At 36.4% G+C, this 19310-nt stretch overlaps 4 protein-coding genes and 1 non-coding gene across 8 annotated transcripts; 3 read left to right on the plus strand and 2 right to left on the minus strand.

Moving 5' to 3' along the window:
• Nucleotides 1-3766: 3766 nt before the first annotated feature.
• Nucleotides 3767-8391, minus strand: LOC103846712 (transcription factor MYB3R-4-like). Its single transcript, XM_033281829.1, is given in 13 exon segments — nucleotides 3767-3980; nucleotides 3983-4028; nucleotides 4120-4302; nucleotides 4393-4507; nucleotides 4592-4851; nucleotides 5070-6558; nucleotides 6673-6801; nucleotides 6895-6998; nucleotides 7120-7214; nucleotides 7299-7356; nucleotides 7600-7654; nucleotides 7777-7888; nucleotides 7960-8391. Coding segments are annotated over 12 exon segments (2667 nt in total). The 5' UTR covers nucleotides 7869-7888; nucleotides 7960-8391; the 3' UTR covers nucleotides 3767-3939.
• Nucleotides 8392-8652: 261 nt separating this feature from the next.
• On the minus strand, nucleotides 8653-10448 carry LOC103846713 (coiled-coil domain-containing protein 25). The gene is made up of 6 exons (XM_009123692.3): nucleotides 10189-10448; nucleotides 9888-10015; nucleotides 9614-9717; nucleotides 9406-9493; nucleotides 9180-9241; nucleotides 8653-9076 (listed from the first exon to the last, which is right to left on the minus strand). The coding sequence occupies exons 1-6, from the start codon at nucleotides 10299-10301 to the stop codon at nucleotides 8924-8926; spliced, it is 648 nt and encodes a 215-aa protein (XP_009121940.1). The 5' UTR covers nucleotides 10302-10448; the 3' UTR covers nucleotides 8653-8923.
• Nucleotides 10449-10936: 488 nt separating this feature from the next.
• Nucleotides 10937-12982, plus strand: LOC103846714 (GTP-binding protein At2g22870). The gene is made up of 4 exons (XM_009123693.3): nucleotides 10937-11600; nucleotides 12176-12245; nucleotides 12374-12536; nucleotides 12649-12982. The coding sequence occupies exons 1-4, from the start codon at nucleotides 11084-11086 to the stop codon at nucleotides 12865-12867; spliced, it is 969 nt and encodes a 322-aa protein (XP_009121941.1). The 5' UTR covers nucleotides 10937-11083; the 3' UTR covers nucleotides 12868-12982.
• A 108-nt stretch (nucleotides 12983-13090) lies between these two features.
• On the plus strand, nucleotides 13091-13163 carry TRNAF-GAA. The gene has a single exon. It is a non-coding gene; the product is annotated as a tRNA-Phe (tRNA).
• A 43-nt stretch (nucleotides 13164-13206) lies between these two features.
• LOC103846715 (protein ANTI-SILENCING 1) lies at nucleotides 13207-18733 on the plus strand. 4 transcript variants are annotated; one of them, XR_004452350.1, is made up of 12 exons: nucleotides 13207-14357; nucleotides 14824-15247; nucleotides 15575-15743; nucleotides 15836-16662; nucleotides 16936-16968; nucleotides 17295-17387; nucleotides 17486-17564; nucleotides 17653-17743; nucleotides 17851-17953; nucleotides 18054-18170; nucleotides 18301-18456; nucleotides 18562-18733. XR_004452350.1 is itself a non-coding variant. In XM_033281830.1 (11 exons), the coding sequence occupies exons 2-11, from the start codon at nucleotides 14873-14875 to the stop codon at nucleotides 18355-18357; spliced, it is 1944 nt and encodes a 647-aa protein (XP_033137721.1). In that variant the 5' UTR covers nucleotides 13207-14357; nucleotides 14824-14872; the 3' UTR covers nucleotides 18358-18536. The 4 variants fall into 4 exon arrangements, 1 of the variants encoding a protein (XP_033137721.1); XR_004452351.1 differs by having other exon boundaries at nucleotides 14850-15247; XR_004452352.1 differs by having other exon boundaries at nucleotides 13207-14353.
• The last annotated feature ends 577 nt before the right edge of the window (nucleotides 18734-19310 follow it).

Below are 19310 nucleotides of genomic sequence, written 5' to 3' on the forward strand. Positions count from 1 at the left end.
TAAAATGTTCAATACTATACTCATAGCAAAGTTAGTAATTAACGAGAGTCAAAAAAGTGATCGACTTATATATGTATTTTCTTCGATCATTTCTACAATGTTTAATTTATTTTCTCACCAAAAAAAAATTGTTTTCTTACCGTAACGTCAGTGGTACTAAATAAGGACACTATTTAATTAAAAGTCTCCATATATGGTTTACGTCCAAACTTCTATATATATCTTATATATTTACAAACTAGTGTTTAATTTTTATTCATAACTCGTAATTATCCAATCGTTCTCCATGCATGTAAAATGATAACAAACCCAACCATGAATTGGGACGAGAGAGTTAATTCCGACCTGGAATCGAGCTGTTTGCTCAGTCTGGGGTGACTAGAAAGAAGGAATCTTAGGTTTTGAATAACCGGTCTAAGGAAGAAACGAAAAAACAACTAACTAGAACAACTTAGCCGGATAATAGAAATTATGATTAAAAATTGTAGTAGAGACTACAATATATGACTGAATGTAAACTCTATTTGCAAGACAATTGTTTTTTATAAAAAGATTGTTTTGTCGTTTAAATTATATGTGATATATATAATCACTAAACAGTAACATGATATGAATTAAATTACCATTGTAACGTTATGCACAGCATCGATACATACTTGAGTTCGAATTATATTGGTCGATACAATTTAAAATGCAAGGCGCATTGACCTAAAATAAATGACTAAGTTTGGACTTCGAACAAAAAATACAAAGCAATACAGGCGAATCAGAAAACTATCCAAACTTCTATTTTGGTCTTTCTACTCTTTCTTAGTAACATTTCAGGGAAAAAAAATCTGGAGACAATATTAAGTCGAACACCTACAATCATTGGTAAATTAAACTACAGAAATTTTTTTTGTCTCTATCTGATTAGATTTTTGAGGGAAATGTTTTTATAGAATTGTTTTGAATTTGATGGACTTAATTAGAGTGAGTCATATAATGTAATTTAAGGTGAGTGTAACCCAAACACACATTGTTTCAGTATTAATAATTTTCTGGCTTCTCATACACAAACGCAAAGATACCCTTCGTAATGTAGGAACGGTCGTATCTATCTTATTAAAACTCAAAAACTCAAGTACAAAATTGGAGTGTTTGGAGACTTGAATAGGATTTTTAAAAATTTGGAGTGTTTGGAAACATGGATTGCAATCTTTTAAAAAAAATATTTTTGTTTGAAAACAAGGATAGTAGTATTAAGAAAAAAGTAATGGGCTTATGTTTTTTTAAAAAATTGAAAGTTATCTAGGCCACTTTTAAAATATACCAAAATGGGTCAATCTAATTCCCTAAAATTTTTTTTTCTAAACTAACCATAAAACAAAATTTAAACTTTATATACATATTTCAAATCAAAATAATAATTCAAATTTGATTTATATCAAAAATTGATTCAAAAATATACATATATTCAAAAATGGATTTTTACTAAACTATTTTTCAATAACCATTATAAAAAAATATTGTCAATATATATAAGAAAAATATAATACAAAGCCCAATTTGAAATACCAACTCAAATTATGGTTTTCATATTTCATATTAAGTTTTAAAAATATAATATATGTAATTATTTATATGATGGTATGTATAAAATACTATTAATTATATGATTACTTATATGATGGTACATATAAAATACGATTAATTATATGATGATAAAATACGATATATAATAATGACTAGGGATGGACTTTTGGATACCCATACGGGTTTAGTTCTGATCGGTTTGTATTTTGGGTTTTCGGGGTCAAAGATTTCAGCCTTATTAGAATGTTTCTAAATTTTGGTTTGAGTTCGATTTGGATCTTTGCGGGTTTGGTTTGGGTTTGGATAACTAATTTAAATTATTTTTAAAATCTTAAATCATTATATATTTTAAATTTCTCAAAATGTATAAATAAAATAATATATTACGTATAAATTTGAATAACATATGTCATAATACTTAAGCTTAACATATCAATTGGCTTGATTTAAAATTTTGGATACGAAATCAATAATTATTTTAAGTATTTTTGGTGATTTGAGTATACTTTAACTATTTCAGATATTTACTTTTGACTATCTATATATATTTTCAAGTATTTAAACTAATTTAAAAGTATCATTTTTGATGTTTTATATACGTTAAATCTAAAAATAATTAATAAATATAAGTATATAAATCTATTTTTAGATAAATTCGGATACCCAAATACTTCGGTTCGGATCAGATTCGGTTCTCTAAATAACAAAATTTTAAATAATTAGAATATTTAATCAATTTATGTTTGGGTTTGGTACTATATCTTTGGATCGGTATCGGTTATGTTCCTCGGATTCATTTTTCCAAATCCTAATAATTACATGAAAAACAAATATCAACATATTTTTCAAAATATACATCCGCGCGCCTGCGCGGATCAAAATCTAGTATATATTATGATTGACATATTATCTAAATAAATAAATATGATTGACTTCAAAAAATCAATACATAAGAATTTAAGTAATACTTAAACAATAACATTAAGTCAAATAAAATAATTGCAAATATGTTAAAATATGTAAAATCATTAGAAAAACAAGTCAAAACAGACAAATATGTTAATATAAACGTAGAATTGATGGGTTGAACAAAAAAAAAAAAAAACAACAACGTAGAATTGATGGAAATTCCAATTAGATATCGCAGTAATTAGAAAAGAAATTTCCCGATACATTACAACATCAAAAGAAGTAATAAATCTGGGATAAATCAGGAAAAAAACAAAGATTAATATTTTTGTGTAATAGAAAGATTAATTTTTGATTAATACAAAGATTATTTTTGATTAATAGTTAGCACGTTAAATAGTTTTAAACTCCATCAGCCTACATGACAGTTACAGTAGTTCTCTCTTGTCAGATTATTTTTGATTAATAGTTAGCACGTTAAATAGTTTTTGATTATTTTTTCAGATTACCGGTCAGGAAGTCCAGACAAGAAGCATATAAGTATGTGGTGCTTTTAACTTTGAAAACATATATATATATATATATTTTTTTTATTTTTTTCGGATGAATTATTTTCAAAAATATGCATGTCTAAAGAGCCTGATGAGGTTTCGGGGATATACACATTTTTTAATGAATTTTAATAAAAAAAAATATTTTTTCGTAATTTGGGGTCTAATTCTATATAATTTTTTTAAAAAAAATTTAGGGGCTACAATTAATGTTTCGCGCATGTTAGCTTTCCTATGTGTTATACTGGTGACAAGTTCGACACTCCTAGATTTTTTATATTTTTTCTTACTAATCTAATAAATTAATGGGCCAAAAATATTTGTTAGCTGGGGGCCTTATCAAAGTCGAGCTCCATTCTGTTACCAGTCACACAAATTGAGATATAAGCCTGCATGTAGAATACAATTCATGGAAGAGTGTGCAACATAAAGTTGGTATTTACTCCTAGATGCACTGTCTAAGTTCCTTTTCCAATTATAAAGAACGTGTAGTACAATACTCATTGCAGGCAATATGAATGATGTATATATACAGTGCCGGCTCTAGGGGGTGGCAAACATGGCATATGCCATGGGTCCATCTTAAAATTAACTAAATTTAGTGATAAAAAGGGTCCATATTTATGTTTGTTTAGGTCTAAAATATTATGCTTAAGTAATTGTAATACATAAACAAAATTTGTCCAAGGGTCCAATATAGTTTTAAGCCGGCACTGTATATATATACACTATATTGAACACAGAGTGTACGTAAATTCATTCAAGTTGATTCACTAGAAAGAAGAAGAGAATTAGATCCAAGCAGGGACAAGCTCTGTTTATAGAAGATACCATACATTGTTTATACATGTTCATGTATGTGCATTGAATATTATGTATTTTAAGGAGGTTCTAGCCTTTTTACCTACATCCCCTTCAAGAGGTAGGATGAGACTTCTTCTGTTACTTGGTGGGAGACTCGCAATCGTTGAAGTCCAGCACTCGACCCTCCGCCTATCAATATGCAAAATGTACAAAACCCAAAGTCAAGTTTCTAGAACCATAATCTCAAAATCTTCAACTTAGAGAGTGAATGAATTGGTACCATTAGAGGATCATTATTCTCTTTATCCAAGTCCTTCATCTTCTTTGCATCATCAGTACTTGGGGAAAGTGAAATTTCCATTGCATTGAATGCTGCGAATGCACTTGTATGCTCGTGTCTCTGTGTAAAGATTCCTATGCTCTCGTAGCTTCTCTCCCCTGGACTGAAAATGTAGCCCATGTCCTGTAAAAAACACGCACAAATTGCCTTAGAAAGTTATGTCTATACATATATATACGGGCTAAAAGAATTTGACATTGCATATTGAAGTACCTCAATAGTTATGTCTGTGTCAAACCTTGGGCTGGGCAAGAGAGAGTTTACATAAAACGGAGATTTCCAGGCTGAGGGAGACTCAAGACCTCTTCTGAATGGAGTTCCACAGAATCTGTAATTGAAGGAGAAGCAAACTCATTGTAGCAAGTATATACAATAAAAATATATATAGTGAAGGTTGGGGGCAAAGATGTACATGCTGAAATTCTCATTGCTTGTCTGGTTGTCAACAAGATGACCCTCGGTGTTTCTGGCTCGAGAAGGCGAGTTAATGACCAAACAAAGACTTGGAGAAGAGTGTTGTTCTTTGTTAGAAGTAGCCATGAGAGTTCTCTGCAAATGATTTCTTGGGGTTGAGACTTGCGTCTTCTCTGCTTTGGTTAATGATTGACCAGGAGGAGACAGAACTTGCTTGTTGGTATTGCTCTCAGAAAGAACACCGGAGAAACTTTCAGCCTGCACAAGTTTTTACCCGTTCACTGTTAAGTAACAATACATACAAAACAAATGATGATTCATATGACATATAAGTTAAAGTGAGAAAGCCTCCCAATTATGTCATGTACTGTTAGATAACACATCAGATTCACAACTAAGCTAACTTCTAAGTTTCATATATGTTCTGCTTAAAATCTGGAGCATGTTCAAATGCTTAAAGGAAAGACAAGACTTACATGTTGAACATTTGCCTCCAAGCAAGTTTGCTGTTGTTTTTCAAGTGATTTACTGACATCCGTGGTTTCTTCTGGCATTCTGTGACTAACTAGTGAAGTTCCAGAGATAGATTCTTGATTCTCACTCTCATCAAACATCACATCCAGGCGTGAAAAATCTTTTGCCAGACTAGCTGCTATATCAGTTTCAAGCTTCTTATCACTCCTCTTCTCAGATAGAGGTGTCAGCAGATCACGCGTGCGTTTCCTCAGGATTGACTTTGCACCAACCAACGTCTTTTTCCCAGTGGGAGACTCCCACAGTCTAAGCGGGCTCATGCACGTCATGGTGGACATCAGCAGCTTGCGTATGCCAAGAGGGCTATAATCGTGGACCGGATCGTTGAAAGCAGGTAGGTCCAGGCTTGGAAAACATAGACTTGATGATGATGCTCCCATATCCTCACGATGCTGCTCTCTCGACATGTTTGTTTCATGCTTAGGAAGAGAGGGCTGTGGCTTGACATCTGCCAGAGAAGTAAAATCGTTCACTGGAACCAGCTTTTTGGAATCATTCAAATGATAAGATGGACCTTCATCAACACAAGTAGAGTTTGAAGGATCATTGATGCATATGAAGCTACCATTTTCATCTGTTCTGCAGTTTGGTTCTGCCTCAAAAGGATGACATATCAATCCGGATGACTTCTTGGAATACTTGTCGGGTGTTATGATTAAGGGAGATGGCCGAAGAGTTTCTTTGCCTGAGGCGGGTGTTGCAATGGACGTTGAAGAAGAGCTCTTCACAGGAGATTTTGTAGCTTCTGAAACCTGGCTGTCTGAAGCTGATGCACACAAGACCTCGTGTGGCTCTTGTGTTGAAGATCTAGAAACACTGACCCCTTCGCTCTCTTGATCAAGGAAAAGAACTCTGCAACATTCCGTTTCAGATGTGTTGGTGTACGCAGCTACATCTATATTTGACGTGGAGTTTGGAGCCCCTAGAGAGGCTTCCTTCCTCTCCTTGGTGTATGTCATCGGTATCTCTGACGTATTATGACTCATCTCCAGTGAAATATCCGACAGTTCCTGGAAGTCAAATTGGTAATCCTGGCTCGTGGACGCCGAGACGTTATGATCAGGAAACTGTGAACAGTCCTCCATGTCATAAGATGCTTCTGAGATGGAGACTGAGATATCTTCCAGTTCCGGATAATAATACTGATCTTGATGATATGCAGCTCGCTCATTTGTGTGAGAGTTTTCACAAGGGTGGTGAAAAGGTTGCCCCATGTTCATTATACCATGTTCTATTTCTTGCTCTGCTTGTCCACTCACGCAGCCACTACCATCCATAGTACTCTGCATAAAATGGGATTGTAACGCGGAGTTTCTATCGTAAGGAGCTAGAGGCATGGCTTGGTACTGATCCAAAAGGCCAGAGGACATATAGGAATCGAGTTTCTTCTTAACTGAGCTGTGCCAGTGGTTTTTAATTCCATTATCCGACCTGTTGATAACATAAGCAACGATGACTATGTATGTTGCTAAGATCTAAGAACAAATAAAGGAATAGCAATAAGATGTATTATTAATTCCAGATGATGAGAGTAAATAGAAGTACCTTCCAGGCAAGAACTTAGTTAGCTCTGCCCATCTATTACCGTAGATTTGATGAGCACGAATGAGAACCAGCTCTTCTTCTTGAGTCCAAGCTTCCTTGTTTATGGCAGGATTGAGGTGATTGTGCCACCTGTATCAGTTACGACATCTTTGTTGAATGCTTTCAAGTGCTAATTAGTAAGACACTGTTGCAGCTAGAGAAATAACAGTGTATTAAGCATACCTCTCTCGACATTGCTTTCCAATACGGCCAGGTAAAAATCGAGCAATGGTGGACCACTTCTTGGGCCCATATTTTTGGATTAACTGAACGATCATTTCATCTTCCTACATTCCATCTCAAATGAAAGCAGTAAGCAGTCAGGATTTTTTGGACATTTTATAAAAAAACAAAAGGGTTAAGTACGCAAGATGCGTATGTAAAAGTAGTGAAGAAAAGATATGTCACCTCCTTGGTCCAAGGACCTTTAACAAGTTCAGGATTAAGGACCTTCTGCCACCTGTGGAGGCACTGGACATCAGTTCGATCCTTGAAAAATTCAGCTGGAAGAGAAGGAAAAAAAAAGATCAGACATTCAAACAGACAAGAAGGCCATAGAAGTATGTCAAAAGTAGTGAAAATTTTACCAATCTTCTTCCAGTTTTTCCCTTTAAAACTATGGACAGCTTTTGTCAAAATCTCATCCTGCAAAATATAAATGGTTGGTCAAGGAATCATGAGATATGGAGGAGACTGAAGAAATGCAAGATTTCCAAACGTCACCACTTCTTGTGTATCTCTGATTTAATGTATGATCTAAAGAAAAATGCACTTAAGCATAAAGAAGAGCTGATTACATTACATGTATGATCAATGATATCATAACCATAGGATTGAACACCATTTGGAAAAAAAGAAAAAAGCTGAAAGAAACATAAAATTGCTCACCTCCTCGGCAGTCCATTGACCTCGAGTAGAACGTCTGGCAGGGCCACTAGTCCTCCTGTAAAATCAACACAAGAGTGTCTCACGCAACTCAATTCTAAATGACATGAATACGATTTCTTCACCTTGTTCCTAGTCTATTGTCGCAATTTAAGATTCATAAAAAGAAGCATATAATACCCTTGACGCGATTTGGGGTTCCCTTGAGTAGTCCCCTGAGGAGGAGGAGGAGGTGGTGTTGAGCTCGTTGTTGTTGTACACTCACTTTCCATACCTTCCTTATATGGAAACCCTAGTAGATACGATGATTAGTCAAACCCAACAGCTCAGGATCTCTCTAATCATCAAGTTCAGAGAACTCACTCCCCCCCACGCGAGCTTCCAATTTGATCAGATCTCGTAAGAAACTAAACCCGAATCTCAGATTAGGACAAATACAAAACTTCACTGTCTGCTCAGACACCGATTGAAAAACAAATGTTTTGAATTAAAAGGAGAGAAAAATCTAAACGGTCGGCAGAGCTTATTTCAAGTTGGAAGTTCGAATTTTCTTCCACAAACCCTACCACACACTCAATTAAACGTTTTTTTTTTCTTCTTCTTCTTCTTCCTATCAAATCTGAGTAATCTAAGTTAATCTCGGCCGTTCATTTTAAATATTGTCGGCCATGTGTCTCCTCCTATCTTTTTCAAAGTTCTCAACGGGCATCTCATTATTTGTTTCTCCTTCTTTGTTTCCCCACCCCCCCCCCCCTTTCTTTTTCCTTTATTTCGAATTTTACCCCCTCAAGATTTAATTTAATACCCATTGATGATTTTCAGTACAGATTGATCTCGTTGATTTCAACGTTGGGGCCACTGTCTGTAATTATTTCAAATCATGTGTTAACGCTGATAGCTGCCTAATCCTTATAAAGATACTAAAATTTCAAAAAAATATATGATAAAATGGCCGTCTAAATATTGGCAATTTGTTGATTAATATGAAAAGCAGGTGCTTATACCTGTGTAAATTAATTTTGGGATCAAAAGAATAAAAAGTAAAAACTATTAGGGTGGTAAAATGATTTTCAACAAACACAGCAAGGTTAGGTAGAGTAAACCATGGTCGCACCAGCTCACTGGCTCACCTGCGTTATATATATCATAATGCTCTCTGTTTTTCTCACAACTCAGATTCAATCCTCTGAAGACTTTTTGAAACAAAAGGGCAATTCATCATCATTATAACTCTTAAGGCTAATAGAAGAACTTGATAAACCTTCTTTGAAGGACAGCACCAGCAGAACGTTACCGACTTGTTTTCTCTCATTTCTTCAGGGCTCTTTTACATGAAATCATCTTCGAGCTCTTGAAGAGACTTGTTGCTTGAAGCAATGTCTTTGTTGGATGTCATTTTGTCAGTTACCATTAATCCCTTGTAACTCCTCATGTCTGCTTGCTTCTCCTTCTCCAGCCTCTCTATATCTTCACGTTTCTTCTGCAATATCACAAAAAAAAACAACGAGGATTTGAGTCAAATTCCTAATCAGTATACTTTCCACAGATTAAGAAAATGACAAAGGACCAAAACAGAAACTAACCTTCTCCCTCAGGTGTTCTTTCCTCTCAGCTCTTTCAGCAGCATTCACTGCTTCCCTCTCAGCTTCATTATGAAACAACCATACGATTTAATATATTTTAAATTTAAACTGACTGAAAAAGCTAATAGCCACTTCATATGCAAGAAAATTGTAATAACAAGAAAGATGTATGCATGATCTTTATCTATTGGAACTTTAAGGAAGAGCCCACAACCCAAAGACTTACCTCTCAGATCAGGGGTTCTTTCAACTTTTGTTTTGTTCAATCTGTTAACTATGTCATTAACTCGCTTCTCCACTCTGATAGTCCGGACCTTAAAGAAACACACAATATCTTTTAGGTACACCATCATTCCTTTGCAACCATTCATTCTTAAGCAGTTTTCTTGTATGCACAACAAAAAAAAAAAATCCGGAGAGATGAAGAAGCTTACCATCTTTGAATTGTGGAAGCCAACTTGACCAACATCCATGGAGGCAGTCTTCTTCAAGTTGGACCACGGAGTGTACACAACATCGACGTTGTTCACCTTGTTGCCTGATACATAATCCCAGACACACACCAGTGGGTAAGAAAACAGTATATAGCCTATATGTGCCCTCCTTCTAAACAAAACTGAGAAATGGGAACAACAAACTGATACTCCAAGACTTATCGTTACATCAACGTTAAGCTCACAACAAGTACTAATGGGCATAAGATTTTACCTTGAATGGAATTAGCTTTGACAAGCTGAGCACAGTCCTCGAGCACACCTTCACTAATGTCATCAAAGCCTTGGCCTTTATGAAGCCTCAAGTAAACGTGAGCTGACGACATCTTATCAACGTGAAACCTTCATCAGATAAAAAAAGGTTAAAAAAACATAATCTTCCCCAATGATTCCCATTTTTCACCACATGAATCAATCTACAATATAGCATGAAAGGAACCAAGATCGAAAACCAACTTAAATTAACACCAAGAATAGTCAATGATCGGAATAAAATAAAGAATATTATCGTTTACCAGACGTCTTCGGGGAAGCCGTACTTGATGAGCTCCTCGTTCTCGAACTTATCGAGCCCCATGAAGATGGTGTAGTCCCCAGCATCTGGTCGTGCCTTGAAGTAGAACACCATCGCTTCGATTGAGACACGACTAGAGATCGAAAATAGGGTTTGGGTTTCCCCTTCTCTCACTTCCTTATCTCCCCCTACAAGATTCGAGAATGAAAGAATCGTAACCACTCGAGATAATATAAAACCGCAAGAAAAAAAGAAACACTTTTCTCTCCGTCGTCTGTATAAAAACTAAATTTACAGAAGTAACCTTCATTTTTGTAAGTATAACGAATGAGGCCCATAACCTTTTTTTATTTCATTTATCGAGTCAATTTCACAAGAGACTGGGATTACATTGCAATGTCTCTGGATTCTGTTCGAGATGATTTGTTATAACAGGGTCAACTGAAGCTGAAAGTTCCACGTCTAAGGATAATAAAGTACCACTCCATAAGTAATCGGTAGGGAAGAATCGACATAAAGCATAGCTAAATGAAAATTCTTTGTACCACGTGCAAGCTTGTCCGCCAAGGTGTTTTGTACTCTTGATATATATCTGATTTGGAACTCGGGAAAGAAAATCTTATTACGGTTGAATTTATAACATAAAAAATAGTACTAAATTGATACAATCTTAGAAATAGAGTGGCAGAACTGTAAATAAGAAAAGTTTTCGCCCAGCCACCACAAAACGATGCGTTTTGCTGTGGATATTTTTCTTCAACCTGCGCCTCCTTCTTCTCACTCATCAGCTTCATCCGTAAGCTCTCTCCTTGAACATCCATGGCTGCTCTCAGAATCTAGAGAGAGAGAGAAAAGAAGCACATACGACTCTGCTGATATAAGAAAGCAAATCAGATATGATTTTATCTCAGCTTCCGAGATTTCATCTCTCCATCTTCACGAAACCCCCTTCCTCCTCTCTCTCTTCTCCCCATTTCAATTTCCTAAACCACCGGTCTAACCCACCGGTTTCACTAGCCAGAGCCATTTTCTCCTTCGCGCCCAAATCAAATCTCGCCACCGTCGAGCCCATACCACTCCCGGTGGTCTCGGATTCATCCGATCTGGACGAAGCTCCCGTGGAGATTTCGCTCGACAAGCTTTTTATCCCGCCGGAGACGGATATCTCCGGGGACGACCCGTCGAGTCTGACGGCTAGGATTCTGAAGGGCTCGAACATAGTGCTCAGCAGGTACGCGAGGGACGCGCAGGTGGCTCAGGCCGACTACGTGAAGAGCAGTGTGAGGACGGAGGACTGTCCGGCCGATGGGCTGCCGGAGTTTGCGCTGGTCGGGAGATCCAATGTTGGGAAATCTTCGCTGCTCAATTCGTTGGTGAGGAGGAAACGACTTGCCTTGACCTCTAAGAAACCTGGTATGATGAGCTCGTCATGATCATTCTGCTAGTCTCTGATTCTCATATAGAATCCCATTTGTCGATCAAAAAAGTTTTCACCTTTGGCCTGCGTTTTGTATTCTCTAGATTTTGATTTTGTGGGGCTTCTTTGGAACCTGAGGTACTGCTTAGAAGTGGGCTTTTCCGGTTGAAATGTCATGTGAGATTAATTGAGTTGTGGTTGAAGGACACAGTGGTATACTCAGTTCGTAGTGTTCATGAAGAGATTGCGGAGAGTTGGTAAAGAAATTAGGAGAGTTCAGTTTTGTTTGTGTGTAGGATCAACATTGGTTCCTAGTACTTGTGAAGATAAGACTTATGTTTATTAGGGGAAGTGATAGTCATCTATTTCAATGGTCAGAATTTCAAGATCGAGTCAAAGTTTTTTTTGAGTAAATATTGTCGTATACTCATTCCCTTAAAGATTTTTTGCGAGAATTTATTTTCTTTTGCTCCATAGTATCTAAAAATGAAGCTTTCTCTTGGTTATTCAAATCTAAACATAAGCAGACTTTGGTTTTATAGTAACTCTTGGTGGCTTATTCTTCATGTAGGAAAGACGCAATGCATTAATCATTTCCGGATCAACGACAATTGGTACCTGGTAGATTTACCTGGCTACGGGTAAGTTTTAGTTTATATCACACTTCAATCATACTTTCGTTTTGTCTAATCACAGTTATAGTTTCTGTCCTAGAAGTTTCCAAGACGTTAGCTATAGAAAATGAAGTTGATGCATTTGATATTGGCAGGTATGCATCAGCACCGCATGAACTCAAACAAGACTGGAACAAATTCACCAAAGACTATTTCCTCAACCGATCAACATTAGTCTCAGTGTTTTTGCTAGTTGATGCCAGCATTCCTCCAAAGCAAATCGATCTGGACTACGCTAGTTGGCTTGGTCAAAACCAGGTATAAAAAGAAAAGGATAAACCCATTAGTTGTTCAACATGATGAATATATTTTACTAGTTTTGGCATGTCTTTGTGGAATGATGAATTATTGTTATCTATAATAATCTCAGGTTCCAATGACTATGGTGTTCACGAAATGCGACAAGAGGAAGAAGAAGAAAAACGGAGGGAAGAGACCAGAGGAGAATATAAAGGAGTTCCAAGATTTGATCCAAGGATTCTTTGAGACAACGCCACCATGGATTATGACCAGCAGTGTGACTAATCAAGGTCGGGACGAGATATTGTTGCATATGGCTCAGCTAAGAAACTACTGGCTTAAACACTAAGTACCAGTTTATCTTTTGTAAGAAAGGAGACATATATAATTAAAAAAAACAACAACAAAACAGTGTAGCAGTTCTTTTGCAAGTTTTTTATTAATGCAATGCTAATATTTTCTTTTTGTACTACGTAAAACTGCAATTCGTCAGGTGCTCTCTTCAATACTTATTTACTTATTAAAAACAATATAGTGTTTATATACGATAATGTAGCACAGATTAACAACTTGCGGAGATAGCTCAGTTGGGAGAGCGTCAGACTGAAGATCTGAAGGTCGCGTGTTCCATGCACGCTCACCGCAAATATTTTTTTTTAATTTCGTAACATTAAAACGGTGACGTTTAGCCCATACTAAAAGAAACTCACCTCTTCTAAACTTCTAGGCTTTTGGTTCTATGACAGCATTGTACAGTCCATATAACAAGAGCTCAAGATCTCTAAACCCGACTATTATCTATCTATCTATCTATTCTATACTATTAAACCGGAATCTCTAAAAAATTATGCTTTTAGATTTAGAGATATTTACAATGTTATGCTATTACCGTTTAATTAAATAAAAATTGAATATTTCCTATATATTGTATGTAGTAAATAATACTTTCCATTTTTTATAATAATAATTCAAGAAAAAGCCCAGACTATAAAACATCTCGCTTAAATGATTAGGGTTATCGTCAATATCCGCCTCGATGCTTTTGTATATTTGTATAGATAAAGCCATGTTTGTCCAGTTATAGAAATGACATGCTTTTGATCGCCGAATTTAACAGCGTCACCTGTTTTGGAAATCCGAAATCAACTTTCAGTCGCTACCGTCTATTTCTCTTTCATCGGTGTGCTGTTATGCTCCATTTCTGGTTGTTTGTCGCTGCCGACGCGTCTTGTTACCGAACAGAGCTTATATCTAAACAAAACACATATTTTCTCTAATATTTTTAAAAAATAATCAACCAAAAATATATTTGTCATTTTAAAGGGCGGATCAAAGTCTAGTAAAATATTAAAACCCCCGACGAAGATAAGACAGACGTATTATGTATCTTCTGTCTGAAAAAAGGCACATCTTACCGGTCGATCAAACCGTTTCAGGTTTACGATTAATCACTCAAAAAAAGGAAATTTTGATTAACCTAATTATTTCGTCACAGCTCTCTTTTAAAAATCATAAGTAGATGAAAAATCCCCAGACAGAAAAAAGAATAGGCGCTCTCATCGATTTCACGAACTGTGTCTCCTCTACAAAATCGAATACCAAGAGGAGGAGGAGAGATACGATTTGAATTATATATATATTTCTAAAAATTGAGGGAAGGATGAAGTGGCGCAACTGCTGGTGAACGAGAAATTAGGGTTCTTCTGGTTCTCTCTCGGCGATAACCGGAGCCTCTCGCTCTAATCGGACTCAACTTGCTCTGATTTTCGAGCATTGGTTTATAGGGTTCGATCGTCTTTTCGGAAAGCTACAAACTTTTGATTTTGGCCAGTGAAGTAGGTAAAAGTTTTTTTTTTTATTTGTTCATCTAAGTCTACTTTGTTGATCAATCGTTTTTATTTTTGTTCCTGGACTTGCATGACATTGTTGTTACTATACATTGTGCCGCTTTTGTGTTTCGTTTTTAATTTTGGCATATTCATTCCTTTGGCGCATTGTTTCAGTTGTATTTGATGGTAGGTTTTGTTTAATGCACATAGTGGATTGACTGATAGAGAGTTGGTTATGCTTAGGTGAGATTCATTGGAATGATTGGTTTGGTATCTTTTACCTTTTTTATGTATCTGTTGGTATTAGTATGTAGTGAGCTTGGGACAAGTGTTATGCACCTTGTTTGAGACCATTCTCGGATTGTGAAAATTGTCATTCTTTCGTTGATTAGATGCTACTATCTTACAGCAACAGCATCATATCAGATGAAATAATCTTTCTGTCTTCTAATCATTTCCTTGCAATTCTGATTTAGGTACACTATTCTGCTGCTTGTCCCAGGTTAAGAACTGCTCCTTTAGAGAATGGAAGCAGCAGCAGCAGTAGATGAAGGCTTAGAATTCAAGTGGGGGAAACAGAAGGGAATTGGTGGGAAAAAGAAAGACGTCAGATTCTACGAGTCTTTCACCTTTGACGGTGATGAATACCGTCTTTATGACTGCGTCTTAGTCGCCGATCCCAGTGAACCGGACTCTGATGAACTCTTTGTTGGCAAGATCATTAAAATATGGGAACACACTAATAAGCGTGCAAAGCACCCAAGGCAAGTCAAGCTTCTCTGGCTCTTTAAACCTTCTGAGATGCCGCCTGGTGTAGTTGAAGGAGTCCCGGAGTTGCTTGAAAACGAACTGTTTTTGGCTTCGGGTGAAGGTCCAGGCCTCGCTAGTGTCAACCCATTGGTAAACTGATTTGTCCTTACCTTTTCATTCTCCATTATTAAGTGTTGAGCATGATTTGGCTTTTATGAATATTGTTTTATTTGCATTAGATAGTTTGCTATATGTACTGATAGCTGGTGCAGTGAACTAGTAGTTAATTACACATGCATATGTACTGATCAATGTTCAAGAAATCACTAGGCGGTGGTGAGGCTCTTTATAGAGGATTAATGTTTAGGTGGAAGCCTAAACCGGTTTTTTGAATGCCTAAACCGATTTTAAAAAATCCCGATTAACCTACTAGACCGAGTTTTAGAACACTGGTACTGATAAACTTTATTCCACTAGGAAGCAATTTGTGGGAAGTGCTCTGTTCTGTGCCTTTCAAAGGACGAAAGGAATCTACAACCAACAGATGAGGAAATCAAGTCAACAGACTTTGTATTTCGCAGAGCATTTGATGTTGGAAGCTGTAAAGTCTTGGATACAATAGATGATAAAATCTCTGGAGTTGACGGTACCTTTTTGTTTCATCTCATTTTGCTAGCTTATGTATTCTCTTCTGGTGATTAATAGCTATCGTGATTGTTTTATTTACATCATGTGCAGTTAAATTCATCTTTAACAGAGCGGGTAGTACTAGTAAGAAAGAAGCAACTCCTCCTGTACTGAAAATTCAATTAGACGTAAATGGAAGTGCAGATAGTTTGACACCAAACGGTCTTTCAGCTTGTGGTTCGGTTCGGAGTACTGAAGATAACTCTAATGAAGCTTCTGACTGTAGAGAAAGCAGTTCTGGTCGCAGAGAAGGGAAAGAAAAATTTGCAGATGAAAGTTCTAACAAGGATTCTAGTGTGCAGCAAAGCACTAGTGAACATGCCTCCAGTGAAGCTTCTGGCTCTAGGGGAGATCATTATGACGGCAAAGCTCAAGATAATGAAGTTAGGAAACAATTTACTAAACAAAAATCTATGCCTGCAGAAGAAAGAGATAGCAACAGTTGTGAAGCTTCTGGCTCTAAGAAACTATTTACTAAACAAAACTCTATGCCCGCTGGAGAGAGAGATAGCAATGGATTGGATGAGAGGCCTCAAAAGAAACAGAAACTAGATGGTTCTGCTATAGTATCAAATGGACGCAATACAAACATTTTGCAGCAGAGCGTTAGTTCTGATGGTAAAAGAGATACATGTCTTTTTAAGAGACCTAGAGAGAAAGTGACAGGAGGGGAAAGCCCTCCAGAGAATCTCAAGAAGAAGCGAGATCTTGGGGTGTCAGTTTCTGAAGGAAAAGATGCAAAAACTGGAACTGGGAAAGGTTTATTCAAGAAACCAAGCTTTGATGGTAAGCTATCAAAACGCTCTGAGGAGAAGATAGTGGAAATTGATTACAGAAGAGATTATCAAGTAACTGAAGTGACCCCAAAGCCGGATGCTGTAAGTTTATATTTATTATTATGCGATTCATGTTATATGACCTATTGTAGATTGGTTTGTCACTGGCTGTTTCGTGAGATTTGAGACAAGACTGTGTGTTGAATGTAAAATCTTTAGATGCAAGGATATGGTTTTTTTTTGCAAGAAACCGTGACTAATAGTTGCAGTTTTGTTTTATAGTTTCATTTTGTAGAGTTGTAGTGATGTTCTGTCACTCTTCATATTACTTGTTAACACAGTTTATCTAATCGGTTTTTGTTTCCTTCTTATTAGTCTCAGGTAAACAGCAAATGGTTTCGACCTCTTGTAAGTGTTTCTCTCTTCCTTCCTTTTGCGCACTAGTTCTGTGAATGGTTGTTCTTTGATGTTAATAGGGTGGCCTGGTAGTTCATTTCTATTGAATTGTTTAATAACTTACTCATACGCTAATCAGAAAGCATATGTTTTTCTTGATCGTTTCTGTGCTCGAGAGACTCGATTGTTTCTTTGATATCTGCACCTGTTTTTGCCTGGCCATTTCAGGCTCTTCTAGATAGTCGTCTGGAGGGGTATCAGATTATGTATGTTATATCAGAAATGACATATTGAGATTGAATCTGGACTGAATTTAAAATTTTGTAAACCATGGACAGCCTTGGGAAGAAAGTATGAGGGAGGCAGAGAAGGAAGAGAAACTGGTTCTCCTTCAAAACTTGGATCCTACTTATACATCTGAGGAAGTCCAGGTATTAACGATTCTTCTAAAGAGCTTATGTCATGGAAACCTCTCTTCTCTTTTCCTCTTTATATGTCGCCTAAGAAATCAATGAATTATATATTACAGGATATAGTCTATTCTGCTTTGAATGAGCAATGTACAGCGAGGATGATAGAGCGTACATCTGTCTCTTTTTCTCATATTGGTAAGCTTACCATTTTACTTATGGTTCTCACTTACTAAAAATAGAATGAGGAGCCTTACTATGGCATCTCGTATGGTTTGATGTACAGGTGAAGCTTTGGTCATATTCAATTCAAGACAAGCTGCAGTAAGAGCGATAAGGAGACTTGATGAAGGATGCTTGTTGCTATCTAATGGAAGGTAAGCTGCCCTCTTAGAAACTGACATTATCTAGTTTTGTTTCACTTCAAGCGTTTGTTCTGTGCAATCTCATGTGTGTATTATGATCTTCATTTTCTATTTAACAGGCCTCTTGTTGCTGCGTTCGCAAAGATTAATCCTCCTGGGAAGCCGTCATCACCGTTCTGCGGCCATATCAAACTACAGAAAACTCAACCGCGACGAGAGACGGTACTCACTGTGTTCACTGCCCTTTCAGACACAAGTTGAAATTGCATCGTTCCTTTTTAACAAGTTTCTTGTTCATTTGGTTCTTTAAATTTGTTTCCAGAGAGATACAGTGTCTACATCGCGTGGTTCTCAGCCGAACACCCTTGAATTTGAAATGGGAATGGAGTGGCGGTTGCTCCGAGCCAGATCTGACCATGCCCTTGAAACGGTGTCTAAGGTATTAGATTTGATTAGACAGTTATTGCACTATTTCTGCTAAAAAAATATCTTATAAACACTCAAGTCTATGGCCGTGGACCTTGAACTTATATTGTAGAATAACTAATAAATCTTTTAAATCCTTGTAGCGGCAATTGGAGGAGAGAAAGACGCAGCGGATTAACTTCAAGCCTAAACTCCCTTAGCTTCATACAATGATCTTGTGTTTTCTCAAGACAGTGACTAGAGAATCTTACTATGATACTAGGAAGAATGTGTCTTCTTACCATCGAATCCACCAACTTGTAAGCACACCTTGGTTTCTTGATTTCTATCCAAATGAAAATCTGCGGGGAAAATGATGATTAATGTCATCTTGTTGCTTCTTCTTCTTACCCCGTTGTGTGTAGGATACATGCTGATGCGGCTTCTTTTCTCAATCTGACTACCCCTTGGGTATAGTTTAAGGGAGTTACTTTGAGTTGTAAAATTCAGATTTTTTGGGACTGGTAGGTTTTTCACAAATTCCATGTAAGATTACTCGTGATTAGTTAACTTATTTCATTTGACTAACTTTATTTTGCCGCCTACACATATTTTTGCCAGAATATGGAAAATAGATAGCCTTTGTTGTGGTTCTGCTCTCTCAAGACAAAAATAAAAACACACAAACTCTTTAAATCAATTTGACCAAAAAAAAAGAAAAAAAAAGATAGCCTTTGTTGTGAAAAATAATTGTCTAATTGTAATTCAAAATTTTACTTTTAATAATCAAACTTGGTTCGAAATTGATTCATTGGTTCGCCAGTTTCACGTCTTTTTGCCGGTTTGATTTCTTTGGGTTTTATCATCGACTCAACCGGCTTTGTTTTGGTTCACGGTTGAATCCGATTTGACTTTCGGTCCAGTTTTAAAAATACTGTTTAAAACATTTTCATCGGTGAGATACTGCTGAAAACATTTGCATTAATGATACTGTTTAAAATGATATACAAACCTCAATATTTGTCATTTACATATTGTGCACTATTTCGAAGGCAAGTTAAAAGTACAATAAATTGAACTCTTGTCAGCCTTTATTTAACTTCAAAATATTAGCAGAATATTGAGTCAAATCTATATTTCAGTGCAAAGTAATATTAAAGGTAAAACGTTGATT

Source organism: Brassica rapa, chromosome A10, assembly GCF_000309985.2.
Source record: "Brassica rapa cultivar Chiifu-401-42 chromosome A10, CAAS_Brap_v3.01, whole genome shotgun sequence".
Classification (NCBI taxonomy): Eukaryota; Viridiplantae; Streptophyta; class Magnoliopsida; order Brassicales; family Brassicaceae; genus Brassica; species Brassica rapa.